The 18,903-nt window shown below is 33.4% G+C and overlaps 1 protein-coding gene across 2 annotated transcripts in view; it reads left to right on the forward strand.

Annotated features, from left to right (window-relative positions):
* The window catches only part of LOC135674406 (DNA gyrase subunit A, chloroplastic/mitochondrial-like), a 51,668-nt gene that overhangs the window by 14,766 nt on the left and 17,999 nt on the right, over positions 1-18,903 (forward strand). For both annotated transcript variants that reach the window (XM_065184218.1, XM_065184217.1), the window contains exons 8-15: positions 1,951-2,021; positions 2,106-2,214; positions 2,298-2,360; positions 4,855-4,920; positions 5,040-5,128; positions 12,239-12,287; positions 16,629-16,715; positions 16,792-16,885. In XM_065184218.1, the coding sequence (XP_065040290.1) occupies positions 1,951-2,021; positions 2,106-2,214; positions 2,298-2,360; positions 4,855-4,920; positions 5,040-5,128; positions 12,239-12,287; positions 16,629-16,715; positions 16,792-16,885 (628 nt within the window). The remainder of the gene's footprint in view (positions 1-1,950; positions 2,022-2,105; positions 2,215-2,297; positions 2,361-4,854; positions 4,921-5,039; positions 5,129-12,238; positions 12,288-16,628; positions 16,716-16,791; positions 16,886-18,903) is intronic.

The following is an 18,903-nucleotide window of genomic DNA, read 5'->3' on the forward strand; positions in this document are numbered from 1 at the left end:
GGAAACAATAGAGAGCATGGTTGAGAGCTATAAACAAAGATTTAATAAACCCTTGGAACATCACAACTTGAATAATAAAATTTTACTCCTTGATGTTCATCTCTATCCCTCTTCCCTTCTTCCTTTTCCCTCTTCTTTTTGAGACGTTGTTCCGTCAAAGAAAGAAGGCATTTGATAGGAGACAATGATTTCTACTGATTAGGTCATTGGAATGATTTTTATGAAATCCAACCTAAGACATTACGAGTTGGTGTAAATATATAATAATTTTACTCATTCCTTGATATAATTGATCATTATTCTATAAGTTAGAGCGTTTTATCTTTTATGGAGCAAGAGAAAATAATCATTGACATTGACATGTATGTTTAATCGATCGTTTAAATTTAAATTTATTTTTAAAAATAAATAAAAAATAATAAGAAGATAACTAACGTGTATTATGTGATATGGTTTGATTGGCATGCATAATTAAATTATACTAAACCATGAGGTGGATTCATGATTTGCTTTGGTGCTAATGACATGTGCAAAGTTTAAATTTGAAAAATAAACTCAAAAAAATAGAATAGAGCTTTATCTAATATTATTATAAACTTAAAAATAATAATGTTAAGAAATAAGGAATGCTAACTTTGTAACGAGCAAGATGAAATTTCGGGGGATAAAAGATCTCCTATGATACACAAAGCGAAAATCAAGATATCCCAAAGGAGAGTTGTTTTAAGTCAATTAAATATGATAAACTTTCTTTTTGGGAGTATTTAACAAGTGAAAATTTAATTGCTCATATGAACAAGTGTCAAGAAGTGACAGATCATCAGTTTTTGAAAAAGATAGCAAATGATGCCACTAGTTCACATACTAGCTTTCTTGACATAGGAGTGTCTCCATACACTCAATCAAGAAAGTCAAGATGAACACAATGGTCTTTCAGTTTTTCAATAAATTAGAATTTTAATACTCATTTTATATTATTTTGATACGAATTTTGAGTTATTTGCTAGATAAATTATACATCATTGTGAAGCTTATTGTGAGTTAGGAGTCTAAAGCTCATCCGAATTGAAGTTCTTTATAGTAAGTTATTTTCAGTTCTCTGTAAGAAGGTCATGGTGGCTGCTCTTGACATCGAAAGAAAGTTGTTATCATCTTTTCAAGTTTCTCGATTTTTAGTTATTTCATGAATATTTAATTAAGTTTTATTATTTTAATTAGAAAAAATAATCATCCATTCTTGGCGGGTTGTTTCTTCCACTGTATGTACTATGTTTTTAAAGCCTTAGAGTCATAGTGTTTTTGAATACCAGTCTTGTTTCTTGAGAGGTATTATCCTTGTCACAGTGACCTTTGCTTCTGTTTTTGGTTTTGGATATCTTGTTCAATTTGCTAAACACAGTGACAACTGTGTTAGTTTCCAGGATTTGTAAACCTGGATGAAATTCTGTTTATGTTTCTATTGACCATTTGTTTATATGAAGTGCATTGATGGGTCATTAAACTACAATGTGTATTAGAAGAGGCTGGGTTAATCTAGATCTTGAGATAGCATGAGGGTTTGTTTATAATATTAGTGGCTTGTCTCTGGATCCAGGAGCCGGAAAACCTTCTTTCTGGAATTAATGTCTGGGAACTGAAAAGGATTCTTTAATGTAGTATTGGAACAACACTTTCTCACTAAGTTTAAAAAGTTCTCTTGATGTCAGATCAGATATGTTTGAGCTTGTAATATATTATATGAATCTTAGGAACTCATTTGTGTGAATGAAATGACTCCATTTTGCCCTTCATTCAGCAATATTTCAATGTAGTTATGGTTGTTACGAATATGACTAATATGTTGGTGTTCTTTATTAGCCCTTCTATTTTTGTGAACAGAAGACATTTATATTTATACCATTTAGATTTTTGTGAACAGAATGAACTGATATTTAGGTTTATGCCATTTAGCTCCAAGAGTTGCTGGAGTACATGCCTGGTCCTGACTTTCCAACTGGAGGCATAATCATGGGAAATTCTGGGTACATAGTATTTTATTTTTCTTTTCTGGTTTTACCTGTTGGTGCTTGATCAATGTGTTATATTCTTGTGTTTTTCTTTTGAAGGATCTTGGATGCGTATCGGAGTGGGCGAGGCCGCATAATAGTGAGAGGGAAGACTGATGTGGAATATCTTGATGAGAAAACCAAACGCAGTTCCATAATAATCAAGGAGGTGGTTTAAGTATATTTAATTTGCTATCTGCTAATTTTCTATACTTAACCCGCTAGACATTTTTGTGTCTTTATTTATTTCAGATTCCTTACCAGACCAATAAATCTGCCCTTGTGGAGAAAATCGCCGAACTTGTGGAAGATAAGGCAATCTTTTTGTCTGCCACTCTTTGTTTGTTCTATTTTCTGAAATGGTCAAATTACAGAAAGATATGTGCACTTTCTTGTAGCCTGAAATTGCATTCTTTCTGGAGTCATTTGCACTATTCAACAGTTGTATCATTAGTTAAACCAGCAGGCTGGTGATAGGCAATTGATGGATACTTTGAATGGAATATTATTGATGGCTGTTAGGTATAAAATGTTGGAGTTTGAATTCTTCAGACATTCAGTAATTCATGCTAACTATCAGTTCATTATTGTGTGTTAACTTGGTGGCCTAAGTTGGGTGTTTGTACTAACTGTTTTTTCACTGATACAGAATAGTTTGTTTGAGGTCCACCCCCAAACCAAAACTTCACTATATAAAAAAGAGTTGTCTCTAAAGATCTTTCCGGTTTGCTTGATGTACTCACACCTGTTCTTCTCATTGTTTTCAATAGGACAACTTTTTAGAGCATTAATGTATCCCTCAATTTGTTTCTAAATCTGCCATCTCTGATATCCTACATGTGTTATCTCAGCTTACACAGAAAAGAGAAAAATAAACACTGATCTTTTTGATCTTTGAATGCAAATGCAATCATGTTTTTTGGTTCTGGTGATATCCTAATGAATGATTGTTGATTAAAGTCTTGCTAATTTTCTACAGAAAATGATCTGACATGCTTAATTTTTGTATACTTCTGGAAACATGTATTTTTCTTTAAATATTTTAATGTAGCAAAATTAGATCCATAAACATTTTCTACATACAATTTCAATGTACTCATTTGCATCACCATAATCTCCTTTTCTTCTGGATCTTTTATTCATGTTAATAATACTGAATTATGTCAGCTGTGATTTTATAGTTTCTTGAATGGATTGGAAGATGACATAGATAAAATGATAGTCCATAAGATATAGTCATGAGCAAGCAAGGTATCTGGCTTTAAAGCATGTTTGAAGTAAACTAAGAGTTTTGCATAAGCCTCATAAGTCTCTCTTAGTTTGTGATGAATTTCCCTTGTTTGGCTGCAAGGATGTGAGGCATCTAGCCCTCAAGGGTTTAGAGAGGAAAAAGAGAGTTAGATAGGTTTACAGTGCTTTAGATGGGTAACTATCAATGCTACCGACTTTTAGCTTGCAGGAATCCCTGGGTCATTTGGGCTAACAGTCCTGAATCTGTGTTTGTCATTCCCACTTGCAAAATTCTTTCCCTTTTTGATGAAGTCAACAAGTTAGCAAGCCAGAGCCTAAAACTTCCATTTTAGGTTAGATATTGTTGATGATTGTATATGAACGTAGTAGCTCAAGACATGTAGTTGCTCTAAAGTTGGAGTGATCCAAATATTGGCATTTTGTTCTAGAAATATTGAACCAGAGGACTAGAAACTGATGTGGTGACCAGGACTATGACCTCTTTTAAGATTGATTTTATCAACAGCAGAAAAAACTAGTGTTATTCCACTTGAATTCAAGTGTTACAGATAGCAAACGAGAGTTATAGATGAATAAGAGAAAAGTATATAGTATCATACTTGGCTAGAAGCCACAAAATTATGTAAGGGGAACATTTTCATGCATCATGTTCTCAGTAGTTTTGAAAATAACATAATATTCAAAAGATTAGGTGGACTATTGGAAATCTAGGAATTTTAAGATGTCACAGTTTGCAAAATATAAGTCCATAGAAGCAATTGCATGAATGTTACTAATTTTGACTTGCACAGTAGTATATATAGGAGCTTTAAGGAGTAGAACTAGTGCTTTGATCCTTTCTGCAGCTTTCTACTTATATGCTTGTGTGTCATATATATATATATATATATATATATATATATATATATAATTTTAACTAATATTTGCTGTCTTCATAAACAAAAGTAATTAACTAACAAACTTAAGCTTTATGTTGGTGATCTTAAGTCTTGGAGGTATCTTGTTTTTATGTTGGTGATCTCAAGTCTTGGAGGTATCTTGTTATTTGTATTTATACTGTTTGTAATAGAATCTTTTGAGTCTTATACTTACAATTGTATGTTCATTTAGTTTCTTTTCTTTCCCTTAATAAACATCTTTTTTCCATTGTTTTTGTTAACAGAGAAAACTGACATTTTTAGTCATTATGGGTAATTTTCATTCGTTTTTAGTGCTAAACAGGAAAATGAGATTCTTATTCTTTTTATGCATTGCTTCCTCCCAAGCAACTCTATCCCTATAGGTGGACCTCAGATCTTCGACTTTATCATCTATCAAGATCTGGATTGGAATGTGTGTCTGACACCAACATTAGATGGTTAGGAACTTGTGTCGGAACAGTTATTGTAGTTCCTGTTGGTCTTGATGATGTTTCTGATGCTAATTTAACTCATCTCAATGGCATTTAATGTCCTTGTTTCAACCAGTATCGCCTGCAAACAAAAAAATCACCTTCATTTATTTGGAATTGGGATGGATTTTATCATTAATTATTTGACTGTTATGCTACTGATAACAGACTTTAGAGGGCATAAGTGATATTCGTGATGAAAGCGACCGATCTGGAATGCGTATTGTAATAGAGGTTGGTTCAGCTTGTAATAACATATGCCATGTACTATATATGGTTTAATCTTCTTTTCTTTTGTATTGAATTTGCTGTTAAACTCCATCATTACATTTTGATGACATTCTTCCTATCAGCTGAAAAGGGGGTCAGATCCATCTATTGTTCTCAACAACCTTTATCGTCTTACTGCTCTCCAGTCTAGCTTTAGCTGCAACATGGTTGGGTGAGTACGCCACAGGACTTTTTGGGTCTATAAGTCTATGCTGCATGTTTGTCATAGTAGAAATTTACCACCTAACTGCATATCTTCATTAATATATGACAAACATTTTACCCGAAAGACATTCAAAGATTAGTGTGTTTCCGGATTTGAAATGTTGTTTCCCAAAAGATTTTGCTTGCTTTTGTGAATTTTCTTGTGATCCGAAGTATTGCATGTTGCATAATATCATTGTTAGTGTTACTGGTTAGTAAGATTATTGTGTTAAACTGATTTTATTTTTGTGGTTTGTTGTTCTTTTGTTTGAACTCCAGCAGTCTTTCTTCAGAACCTACAACTTTTGCCAGTATCTTAAGTACAAACAATATTTTAACAAGCCAGCTAAATGAAACCCTTACTAATAATCTAATAGCCTAGTACAATATCAAAGTCTAACAACTTCTACTAAAACTGAACTACTTTAGTCAGACTTATATAATAGCGAGGGCATCATCAGAATATGCCTTGAAATTTTTTATAATCTAGCTTCTGAATTTTCACATTTAGAACAATACAATAATACGTGACCTTTGATAACAACTACATACATAAGTTTCAAAAAAATTAATGACTAGCACATACAAATATAATTAACTAAAACAGTATACATATGATTCCATAGCATATACAATTAATAACGCGTGAATGTAAAAAAAAAATAAAACCAAGGTTCATAAGCGAAATTGGTATTAGATTTGGCCATACTTTTGGTATTTTCTTGTTGAGGGGGAACAAAGGCGGGTTGGTTTCAAAAAGATAAATATTAGCCAAAAATATGATTTTATAATAAAAACAAGCATAGATGAGTATGTAAAACAAGCAATGTCTTTTCTAGTATCGGAAGTGTATGGGTAGCTTGGTGAGATCGGTATGTACTGGTTGGTATAGATGTATCGACATATACATTGATATGTATTGGTGACTCAAAGGGGATGAAGGAGGAAGGAAGAAGAGGTGGTGGAAAAAGTGGAAGGAGGAAGAGGTAGAAGAGTAGACAATGGAGGAACAACATTTAGAGGAAGGAAGAAGAGGAAGAGGAAGAGGAGGAAGCATGCCCATCGATAGCTCACGACACATGACGAGCAACAGGTGGCAAGCAATGATGAGCGATAGACGGAGGGCTCATGTTTAGGCAAAGAGGGCTTGCAAACACTATCCTAGAAGTCTTAATTAATTATTTTTAATGGGTTATAGTGTTTTATATGGTCATGATTAGATTGGTACGTATTGCTTGTTTTGTATTGGTCCGAGTGAAACGATGGTCCATGGTGTAAAATTTTAAAAATATGTCAAAAATTAGATTGTTATGTATGCTAAAAACAATTACACCTTTCCTATTGGAATAGATAAATGCTTATTATACAGAATTATTTCCCATCACAAAGAATATGAAGTTTTTGTAAGGTATGATATTGATGTCGGTCCTTAGATTGATCGTCACAATATTATAATTGGATTGTTATACTGCTCAAATTGATACAAAACGAGCTATACATATTGGTCCGAACATAGATTGGTATGTGAACCACCTTCATTTCAGGTGGCTTGGTCCAACTAAAAAACAATAAAACAACCTAAAATAGTGGTGGGCTGTCTAACTAAGCATTAATAAAAAGAAAGAAAAACCTAAAATATAAATTGATTGTGACTCCTCTTCTTGCGTTCAACTGCCAACCAACATTGTTGTCGTCACGATTCCTTCTTCCTAGGTACACTCGTACATCTTTTCTTCTTTCTTCCTTTCCATTGCTTCTTCCTTCTTCCTCCTCTTCCTTCTTTCTTCATTAATTACAATTCTGGTTGTGATTTGTTTTGCTATGGCAAGTACAATTGCTCTAAGGCATTAAAAGTTAGATACACCAATCAATATAAGCTTGTATTTACTTGTTGGACCATGAACTGATACATGAACCATCAATTTTCATTTAGTATTGGTTAATATCAGGATTACCACTTGATATAATTGTCACATAAGGCATATCAGGTGACTAGTAAGCCTATTTCTCGGAATGATAAGTAATGCAATGCCATCCATGTTTCACACATCATGGTCAGGAGTCAGCTCGGGTTGCAAGCTAGCCACTTATCATTTTTGGGTCAGAACCTTTTTCTCCTCCCTTATACTCCATCTTCCTTGCCGTTCTTCTTTCTTCTTTTTCCTCCTCCATTCTCCTTTGTTTCTCCCTAACAAAATGTCACCATGATACATGCTGGCATACATGATACTGTTGCCTCCTCATAACTCATAAGGTTGCCCTGTTGTATTCACCTTCTATTGGGGTGCCTCGTTCTCTTCCTACTTGCCTTATATGCCTCTAACTCCACCTATTCCTTTGCCTCTTTATCCTCTATCTTCTTTGGCTATTGTTTCTCCTTTATCGCTTGTGGCTTCTGCCTTCTCCACTAGTATTTGTTTTCTCCTTGTATTATACACCTCTAACTCCACCTACTCCACCTATTCCTTCGCTTCATTATCCTCTGTCTTCTTTGGTTCTTGTTTCTCCTTTATCGCTTGTGGCCTTTGCCTTCACTACTAGTCGTTTTCTTGTTGTCTTCTTTGGCTCTTGTTTCTCCTTTTATCGCTTGTGACCTCTGCCTTTTCCACTAATATTCATTTTCTTCCCTCTTTTCTTCCTCTTTTTCTCTGGTTTGGATATTATCAACTAGCATTGAGTGCCAATACGTGGATCCTTACCAGAAACATGAGGGTATAGTTGATCGATATTGTCGATATTGGCGCCTGATCAAGATTACGAGTAGGGGCCAACTATTTTTATTACACTATTGCCATTGAAACTTCTGTAAGGTGTGATGATGAGGAACTTTTGAACTCCTTATCTTTCCAAATTTATTTTAGCCTTCACTTCGTCATTTTTTTTTAATGAGCCAATCAAGTGAATCCAAGTGCAGCATGATTGTCTACTAGGCAACATGAGTAAAATATAATTCCTTTTTTGATGCTCCACATGTCGTTTGCTTGGCATCAGCCACCATCATCAGTAGATTTTCGCTTATCTACCTTAATGCAAACACCGCAGACCTAATGAGAATCAGAATTTGATGGAGAAGTCTTGTCATCTAAATCGACTTCCTGCTCATTGATCACAATCAGTTGATCTTTGGTTGTGATGAATGGCATCTCTCTTTTTTATAGCCAAGAAAAATGTGTATCGTGTGACCCATGGATGGTCAATTACTTGTAAACCAATTACATTCAAACAATGGGTCCTATTACTTATGCTAGCATCTACCTATTTGTACACTACTTATTCTAAAATCAAAATGGATATGCTAGATCCTATTGCCTCATCTAGTAGTGGCCCATCTTGTCTACTTACTACACATATCTAATCTATTATCGGACTTGAGTCATCATTATAAAACTTTTGATTTGCATATGATTTGAGCTCCTCCGTTTGCATGTTCAACTTTAGGCAGTGTAGCCTTAGACACATTATAAATGAATTTGTACCAGCTTATCCAATAATGAATATGATATTTGCCAAATTTGGTGTATCTATAATCAGGTGGATCAATTGCACTTGTAGTCATTGGATAACATGGTCTACAATATGACTTGTACTGCTCTTTTTCTCAAGTGAGGTGTAAATCCTCCCAACTATTGTAGCTAGCACTTAATTGTAATGTTGTAATTAAAAAATCAATTAGATTATAGGCATCATTTAGTTGAAGAAAATAAGAATTCTATTTTGTGAAATGTTTTATCAATATCTCTTTTATATTGACATTTAATGACAATGTTCTTGTTATATGTGCCACAATCATCTCGAAATCAACATCCTGAAAGTGATATTGATTAATAAGTGTTCATGGCTTCATGTGTTAGACTATATAAAAAAATAAGGCACTCATTATTCGTTAATGATCGCATCAATTACACATGAAATGTCTTGGTGTAATCTAATAACAACATTAAAGGAGCCAATAAGAGGTTATTATCATAGGTGAAGGTGTACCTATTTTAGCATAGAATTTAGGTAGTAACCTACATCAAGTCAACATATTGATTAATCATTATCAAAATGTATATATTATAATTATAAAAAGTTTATAAACAATGAAAATTTTAATTTTTGTTACTTGATATAAGACCCTAAATGTTTTGTTATCCCATTTCCATTCAATTTTACGGAAATAGGGCATAGATTTTTCAAGGTGGGAGACTACCTTTTCAATCTCGGCTTTGTTAGTTTGTATCATGTAATATATGTAATCCATCCATTATTTCTTTTCCATATCAATTGGACACAAGACTATGTCATGAGACTATAACAATAACAATAATAACAACAAAACAGTAAGTCCCAACTATTTATGATTGATTACATGGATCTTTTGTCGCCATTGAGATTTGTAAAAGACGATATGCTTAGTCAAGTTCAGAGTACATAAATCTTTATTTGTAATTTCTATTAAAATCTTTTTACGTTTTCCTTTATCTCTTCTCGTATCATTAACATTGATTATTTCATCTCTTTTGTCTACTGCATCTAGAGGTCTCCTCAACATATGCCTATATCATCTTAAGCGATTTTCTCTCATCTTTTGCTTTATCGAAGTGATATTTTGTTGTCCACGAATAAAAGTATTTCTTTTCTTATCTTTTCTAATAATTTTACACATCCATCTTAATATTTTCATCTCGGCAACACTAATTTTTTGCATATGTTTTTTCTTGATTGTCCAATACTTGATGCATCAAGCATTGCTAGTCTCACAACTATCTTATTAAAATTTTCTTTTATTCTCAAAGTTATCTGATGATCACACAAGATTCTTACGCCTCTTGTATTTTTAATCATTTTATTATGAATAATATCTTCATAAATTTCTTCATCTTGTTGAATAATTGATCTAAAATACCTAATGCTTTTACTTAAAGGGATTTTTTGTCTATTCAATTTAATTATATTCTCTTGTCTATTTTTAGAATCACTAAAATTATATTTTATATATTCAGTATTAGTCCTAGTTAATTTAAAATCTTTAGTTTTTCAAGTTTACGTCCATAGCTTGGGTTTATAATTAATTTCACATAGGCTCTCATTACTAGGATCATACCATCAACTAATAGGCTCTCATCACTAGGATCACATCATCAACTAATAGCATACACAAGGAGGTTTATTATGTAAGTGACTAGTAAGTTCATCCATTATCAATATGAAAAGGTAGTGATATAATTCAGCTCCTTGGTGTAATCCTGTGCTAATGAGAAACTCACTAGACAGTCCCTATAGTTCTAATACAAGTAGTTACATCATCATATATTTTTTTTAATAACATCAATATAATTAGTGGATATACCTTTCTTTTCTAAAACACACCATAATAAATCTCTAGGAACTCTATCTTAAGTTTTCTCCAAGTCAATAAAAATTATATATAAATCTTTTTTTTCTCCTTATACTTTTTCATTAATTGTCTTAATAAATAAATAACTTCTATAGTTGATCCACTGGATATAAAACTAAGTTGATTCTTATAGATATTTCTTTCAAGCTTTATCCTATTTATGTAACTCTTTCCAAAAGTTTCGTAGTATGGCTCATGATTTTAATTTTTATATGATTTGAATAATTTTGTATGGCATCCTTATTTTTATAAGTTACTTCCTTGCCCCTTAAACTTTTCTAAACGTCAATAGGGATACCATCAGGTCCCACACTCTTATTTTTTTCTTTTTAATGTGTCTTTTATTTCAATAGCTCTAATTTTGCAAATAGATATATGATTATTAAATCTATCATTATTATTTATCATTGAATCTAAGTCCTGTGTGGAATATTTATTAAATAATTTATACAAATAATTTTTTCATCCTCCTTAATCTCATTATCATTAACAAGTATTCTTTGATCTTCGTCTTTATTGTATCTAATTTTGCCTAGATCCTTACACTTTATTTCCCTATCCTTAGCAATTTGATATATATATCTTTTTCACCATATTTAGTACTTAGTTTATTATAGAAATTATCATAACTTTTATATCTTGCCATACTAATCACTTTTTTAGCTTTGTTTTAGATTCTTTATATCGTTTTAAATTTTCTCATTTGTATAATTTTGTCAATCTTTAGAACATGATCTTTTAAAACATGTCTTGTAGCTCTATGGTGATAATGAAATCACATATTCCATCCTGGAATCTAGAGGACGATACATGCTTCTTGGCTATCTTTTGTCCAATGAGCAATCAGAACAAAAGCTATCCTACGTAGTTGATGTGATCATAATCATAGGTCATTCTTTAATTGGATTTCAGGGATATGATGTTGGTAGCAAATTGAGTGATATCATTCTTAAGAGTTTTGAATGTATGGAACTTTCTACCAATCTCTTCTTCCAATGATGGAATTAGAGTGGTCACTATCATTTCGGAATGTGGGATGACAATGGGGTCTCTCTTTCACCAAAATGATTGACGTAGATCTTTGTAGGGTCTTCATGAATCCATGCCAAATTGTAGTAGCTCTAGCTCAAATTGAAGTAGAAGTATTCGAAATACACAAAAAATTACTTATTGAAGAACAATTAAAGCTTTCAAGCAAAAATTTTCAGCTTTAATTTAAGCAAAAACTCATTGTAAAGCATAGAAGCTAGCTAATTATGATGAAGTGAGATTTAAAATTTCCTTGATTGGGAGAAATCATGTTACTTCCTATGAAATTTGCATGGTGCCAAGAGGAAGCGCCAAATTCAAGTTACTTGAAAAATTGGAAGCAAATGTGACTTATTTAAAGAAAAAATTTAAGAAAAGCTCAAGAGAAGCGAGGAAAATGGCTATGGTTTGGAAAGACAAGAAGGGCTTCCTTGTACGAATGTTTACTTATGTTGAACCCTATCTTGGGCTTTTGGCCTTTGTATATGCAGCTGTTGGCTCCATGGCATGTTATTATCCATCTAGTTGAATTTATATGCCGTTGCGTAATTTATTTTTGTTCCATTTTCACTTGAATTTGGCACCTTGTGACTTTTCTCTTTTATTTTGATTGCATGTAAATATGCAGTTCTATGTATGAGTTCTTACTTTGGTTTATGCTTTTTTTAGCATTCTCGATGGGCAGCCAAAGCTAATGGGTTTAAAGGAACTGCTTCAGGTCTCAACGTTTGCTAGTGAATTTAAATCTTCTTGCCACTTTCAATACTTTCAATAATGCATTGACTAATTGTTTGCAAATTGACAATTTTAGATTAGTTGCTTGAAGCAACATATTTATTGTAGATTGGCTTCTTTATAATGTAGGGACCATATTCTCATCATGGGTGCTTGCCATTAGCTACTGACTTGTTTTCTTATAATTTCTTTAATTATTGCATTTGAGGTTTTAGATACTGGTGATTATTGTTATCAGCTGTTTGTTTAGATGGCTCAATTAGATTAGTATATAATTATCACATTCAGCTTTTTCTGTGGAATCATATACTGGAAATAGGAAAACAATCGTTGTTTTTTGCTAACTCTTTTTGAGAACTTGTATTGATTATGCAGTTTTGTTACTTGCATAATCACTTATTAAATTAGACCAATAACCATTGCAAGCTTGATCCACGAGGTTCAATCCTTTGTTTTGTGATTTATTCCTTGGGGATCTAGCCTAGATCCTTAAGGATTAAACCTTCACTCGCAATGATCTAGCCCCAAATCTATCAAGAAAAATATGTTTAGGCTAACCCAAATCTATCACAAGGTAATTCTCGTGATAGTCCTAAATAAGTCTATTGTCTTACATTTAGGGGGTATTTAGGGTTAATCACAACCTTATGCATTTATTTATGCCTCGTATACATTTCATTCTTAGTTAAATACGATAAAATTACCACTAAATGGGATTAGAAAAACCTAAAAAATGATTTTTCATGAATTTTTGGACATTTTCAGTCTTTTTTTGAAAAATGGTATTGACATACTGTTTGATATTGATTGGCATGTACCAGTCTGCCCATGGATTGATGCTATTGATCAGCATAGGATGACGACCCTTGCTTGCAACAACATAGAAGTGGTTAATTTGAAATATATTGATCGGTTTTGACTCATTTGTCTTGATGAGCACCTATTATATATATATATATATATATATATATATATATATATATACACACACACACACACACACATACATAAACATGTTTGTATATTCACATCTTTGTTGTTTGAAATATTTTATTTTATTTTTGTTATTCCTTAAAATTGGAAACTATTCTAGGTTTCTTTAATCTCTCCTTTTTTTTTCTTTTTCACTAATATCACATGTTCATCTTGACACTTTAATTTTACCTACGCTTCTTTGATTTGCTTTTTCCTAATTAATCAATATTTTGATATGTAATGCCTCATTGACTATGAAATTATCAAATAAATTTTCTTTTTAGTTCATTGAACACATAATGGTCACGTAACACATTTGATATCTTTCTTGACCTAAACTTTTTTGGTTTGATAACAATTTTTTCATCAATTTGCCCTTTATGCCTTTCTTGTTGATTAATAAATTCAAATATCGTAATATATCTATATATTAATGTTCTCATGGGGTGCTTGTGCCCTTGCCTAGGCAATTGAGGAAGGCGAGGCAAATTCATCGGGTGAGAGAATTTAACTGGTCATTGCTTAGGCCAGCATCTAGTCCCAATCGCCTACGTGGATTGTCCCAATAACATTGAGTGGTGTTGCGTCTAAGCTAGATCAAGTCAAATGGTTTGACTTCGTCAATGGATCAAATTTCTTCCCCAACCCAGATTTAGCCAGGTGGTTTGGTTCAATCAATTAACTTAATATGATATTATTACCTAATGCCCCTAGAGAACCCTAATTGGGCCTCTCACGTGACAACCTCCTTCTCATGAATGTCACCTCCACCAAACGACTTCCTTCGACAATGATGCACTACAATTGCGGACGATATATCTCTCCAACTTTGAGCTTTCTTTCCCTCTTCCCACTAGTGCATGCAAGCACCTCGGATTTTTGGTCCATCGCACTCAAATTTAAAAGCCTCCAACCAAATCTCCCCTCGCTTCCACTCATCCTCTTCCACTCCCTTAATTTCTTAATTGTTCTGAAATTTTAACAAATCAAGGATCAAACTCAAGAAAGGAGGGGTTTCTATAAAGAAATGTAGATTCAAAATTAAAGGTAGCTCATTTTGGTTTCCTTTACTTGTCTATAGCTTTGTGCTTAATATAATTCTTAAGATCATAGTTTTGGACATCATTTAAAGTTGGATTTATGCAAATACGTGAAATTAAATTAATTGGAGCCGTTCATACATCTAATCTAGATCTGCACATATGTGGTCTTCATTTGTTTGGATTTGACTTAGATCCAAATGAATCTGGCTATCATTTGGCTAGATCTATACTTCATCTGTGTGGATTAGACTAGATTCATTTATCGGGTCTTGATCCATATGGATTTAGGCTAAATTCACACGGATTCAATTCAAATACTTGCATTTTTGACCTAAATCCTTATGGATTTGTTTTGACAGCATCTTGATGTTGCATTGCATGTGCCTTACCTTGATTAAGGTTTTATCCCCATCTCGTTTGTCTTGAGTGAAAATTCAACCGGTGTATTGAGTGTCCCGACATTTCATTGTCTTCAACCTTACTGTTGGTGATCCTTTGTTTTTAGTTCTTATTGTTGGTGATGTTAGACAAAAACAGCTTGTCTTTGGATTCTTTTCACGAATACGAAATGTCATGCACTGTAAGGGTAATTTTGTGTTATTGTAGATTAGCTTGTATGGAATGACCCGAGTTGTTTTGTTGTCCTTGTTTCATTCACTTTTTGCTAATTATACTCTGCTCTGTGTATCTATTACTGTTTGCTTGGATGGGTGTTTGCTCTTCTTCCTTCTTGTATTTGCTGTGGGTGTATGATACTGATGATTACAAAAGTTTGTTTGATTTATTTCATATAAAGAAATGCATAATTAGTTTCATCCTTTGTTTAATTTTGATATACCATCTTGTTGGTTTGATGAATTGTATATTTATTCTTCAATTGTAAAACAATCATGCCAAATAATGTGTGTAGTAAGTGGTAGCTATTGCACTCCTTTCTTGTTGACTTCTTGTGGGATGCTTTGCTAGTGATGCAAATAGTTTAGGTTCAGTTCTAGGTGGTGGTGTTATGAACTTTTATGATCCACATTGATCAAATGACCTAACAGGCCAGATAGAAGCCAAAGGTTACCAAATTCACCAATCATGATACGATATATAGTTGATTCAATTGAGATTTGTTGAAATGTAGTTAGTCTTAGCCAGTTTGGTAACATCATAATATGGATGGAATTGGCTGCTCTAGGACTGCTAGGGAGGTGGGATGTGATGAAGGCATTGAGTCTAGTGAGAGATGTGGTAGGTGTTTGGCAAGAGGGGGGTTCAGTGAGAGTGGAAAACAAGGAGCAAGAGTGGTGGAAAACAAGAGAGGATAGGAGATTTCCAACAAAGTGTTGATTTGACTGTTAGTTCTGTAATTGAGGTAGGTAGTGACTTCATGTTTCTTCTAATATTGTCCTCACTAGACATGTGGTTTGAAATGTATTGCAGCTGGATTAAAACAATATTATGTATTGAAGCCAACCCTTGTCATGGGACTCATTTTCTGGGAACTTTTTGTTGACTTGGTATTTTTGCATTGCTATTCTCACAATTTGACTAATATTGAGATGCTTATACAGATGCCTAACATATTAAAGTGGAAACATATTGGATTAGGCAGAAATGTACCAGGTCTTCTTGTCCTTTGGCGTTTCTGTTTTGTCTATTCTTGAGGTTGGGAACAATGACATAGGTTGCTCTGAATTTGTTAGGAACATTCACTGTGCCATTATAATACGAAGAATAGATATGATGATATTTCTTGATAAGGTCTGCATGTAGGATGATCAAATATAGATATGGTTTTCCATGTCACTGGGTGCATTTTGCTTTTTCAGAATTTCTTCAGTACCAATGAGACTAGGTTTCTGTTGCTTCTTATCATCCATGCTCAACTTCTGGCTACATTCTGCTCGTTTGTTTTGTTGATCTCTATGTTTAATTTTTTTCTTCTTGTAAGCTTTGTTTGAACATCAAAAAGTTATGGACAAGATCCAATGTCTGAATGTCTTGTTACTAGAAGGGGCATATTCTGTAAGAAGCTTGTGCATCTTTAGAGATAATCATCTTAAGCTTTTAATCATGTCAATCATATTGTTTAAAACATTTTTCAGAACTGCTCTTCAGCTAGATGTGATAATATAAACCTGTTAGTGAAGATTCAACTTATCATAATCATGCATATCATGCGTATCATGTGTTTCTAGTTGATATTTCAAAAACATGTAAAACACTAATTTTGATTTCTTTTAAGTAGGTGCTATCCCATGATTTCTGCTAAACAAGTCCAAGAGTTCAGATAAAAATAACTTTTCATTTTGCTTCAGGTGTTTCTTGATTTTAGGTGTTCTGTCATTCAAAGACGTGCAAGATTTAAGCTTTCTCAAGCTCTAGAGCGCCAACATATCGTAGAGGTGTGGTTTTGAACTAACTAAAATGGTTACTATGTCAATGATTTTAAGTTGTATAAATTACTTTTTTTGTCCTCAGGGCATCATTGTAGGTCTTGATAACTTGGATGCTATTATCAATATAATTAGGGAAACATCTGGTAACAAAGTGGCCACAGCTGCTTTAGGAAAAGGTATGAGTTTCTTCATCTAAATTGTCTTGCATTCATCTATGCTTGTAAAATGATCTCTCTAGTCTCTACCTGATCTTGGTTGTTGAGAGTTTCACTTTGCCTTTTTTCAATTTTTTGTCTTTTCTTGCTTTGAAGTTCTTATAACCATTTTATGAAAAAGGGAATTCTTTACCCTTGGAGAGTTTGCTTGTATGTGCTCTTGAAATATGATTTATATGTTCATCATTCATAGTTGTGAGTGCCATGTATTGGTTTGTGGGCCTATAACCTACTTCTAGTAGGGTTATCCACGGGCTTGGTGTACATGCTTGTAAAGCCTTGATGGAACATCTTGACTTTGATGGTAGGGATTTTTGAATTATTTTGCGTGCAGTTGTGCTAATAGTTATAAACCCAAGGTAGGCAATATCGAATGATACCGCTCGGTACGGGCGGTATGTACCGGTCACACTGCATACCGGTACGCGGATTGCCCGCTACTGGGCCAAACGAAAAATTATATATATATATATATATATATTATATTATATTAGAAAAAGGTGACGTTCGGTGATTTTTCGGATTATATATATTTATATATTTATATAAATGAGGCAACGTCGTCTTGTGTGGGGAAGGAAAAGGCGACATCGCCTTTTAAATAAATTATATATATATATATATATCGAGCGGTATATCGCTCGGTATACAGCTTCGTACCGTACCGAGCGAACGTCGAAACTCCGATATGGTACGAAATTGCAGACCTTGTATAAACTAATAGGAGTACATGCCATTTTGCTTGGATCAATACTGAATGGGAAGTACATGCCGGTCATGAACTTGTTCTAACTCATTTAATTAATCTTTTTGTGCGATCCCTCTTTGCCTGAATGTAAACGGAGCCCTCTTGTTATGTGATGCCTGTAGTTTGTCATGTGTAATTCATTAGTTCGTTTCGTCCTCTTCCTTATTCCTCTTCTTCTTTCTTTCTTTTCCTTCCTCTTCTTCCTTTTGCATCTTACTCTTCCTTCACCTGTTGTTTCTCCTCTTCCTCCGCCGCCCCTTTCGTTTATCTTCTTCCTCTTCAAAACATCTTACCTAGGGGTATATTGTGTGTTGGTGCATCGACTAGGTATGTATTGTTTTGACCAAAGTCATTGATAAGGGTTCGGTAACTATAAGAGCGATCCTTATCTTGAACCATGTCCATCCAAGCATGTAGGTTATAGATTGTCTTTTAGGATAAAGGTATTAGAGAGCCTGCCACACCATGTGATTCAGGTTTTTTTGCCATTGAGATTATGATGTAACTATGCTAAAGTCTTCCATGATTTTATCTTCCATATACGATTTTAGACATTGTTGATTTACTTAATTTCTTCATTTTGTTTTATCATTGTTTAATTCTAGATTTTGTACGAAGTTTTTTTACATTTGAAACTTCCATATGTTGTGGTTTATTGGAATTCAGAATTTGATAAGACTCTAGGGTTTTATCATAGAAAATAAGAGAAGAGGATGATCACTTTGAGGGGATCGACCTTCTAGGGTTTGTCAAAAGATTGGAATAATATTTCATAGATGATGAAAAGAAACATGTATATCCATAATCATAACGTTCCACCCTTGAGTTCATCAGGACTTGAACTCTTAATAAATAAATAAATATTAAATAAGCCTCTATTCGACTCTTACTGGACTAGACAAACTCAATAAAATATTATTCAAAGCTCAGAAAATAAAAGAGATCCTAACAATTCCTCCCCCTTCAAATCAGCTTTGTCCTGAAAGCTGAGCAGCATCAAACTCTAGGAGCATCTTTTTTAGCACTTTAGTCATAGAATATCTGCAATGCATCACAATCAGTTGATCAAGTAAGAAGGGTGTCTACTTCTTGATAGTGTAAGTAATAGGTTGGCCTTCCAGTGTAGTAGTCATTGTAGTCTTCTGAAGAACCCTCTCTATCCGATGGCTAGTGGCAGTTGTGACCTTCCACGTCTTCCCTCTAAGATTACTTGCTTTCCATTAATAAAAAC

Source organism: Musa acuminata, chromosome BXJ1-5 (assembly GCF_036884655.1).
Source record: "Musa acuminata AAA Group cultivar baxijiao chromosome BXJ1-5, Cavendish_Baxijiao_AAA, whole genome shotgun sequence".
NCBI classification, from domain to species: Eukaryota; Viridiplantae; Streptophyta; class Magnoliopsida; order Zingiberales; family Musaceae; genus Musa; species Musa acuminata.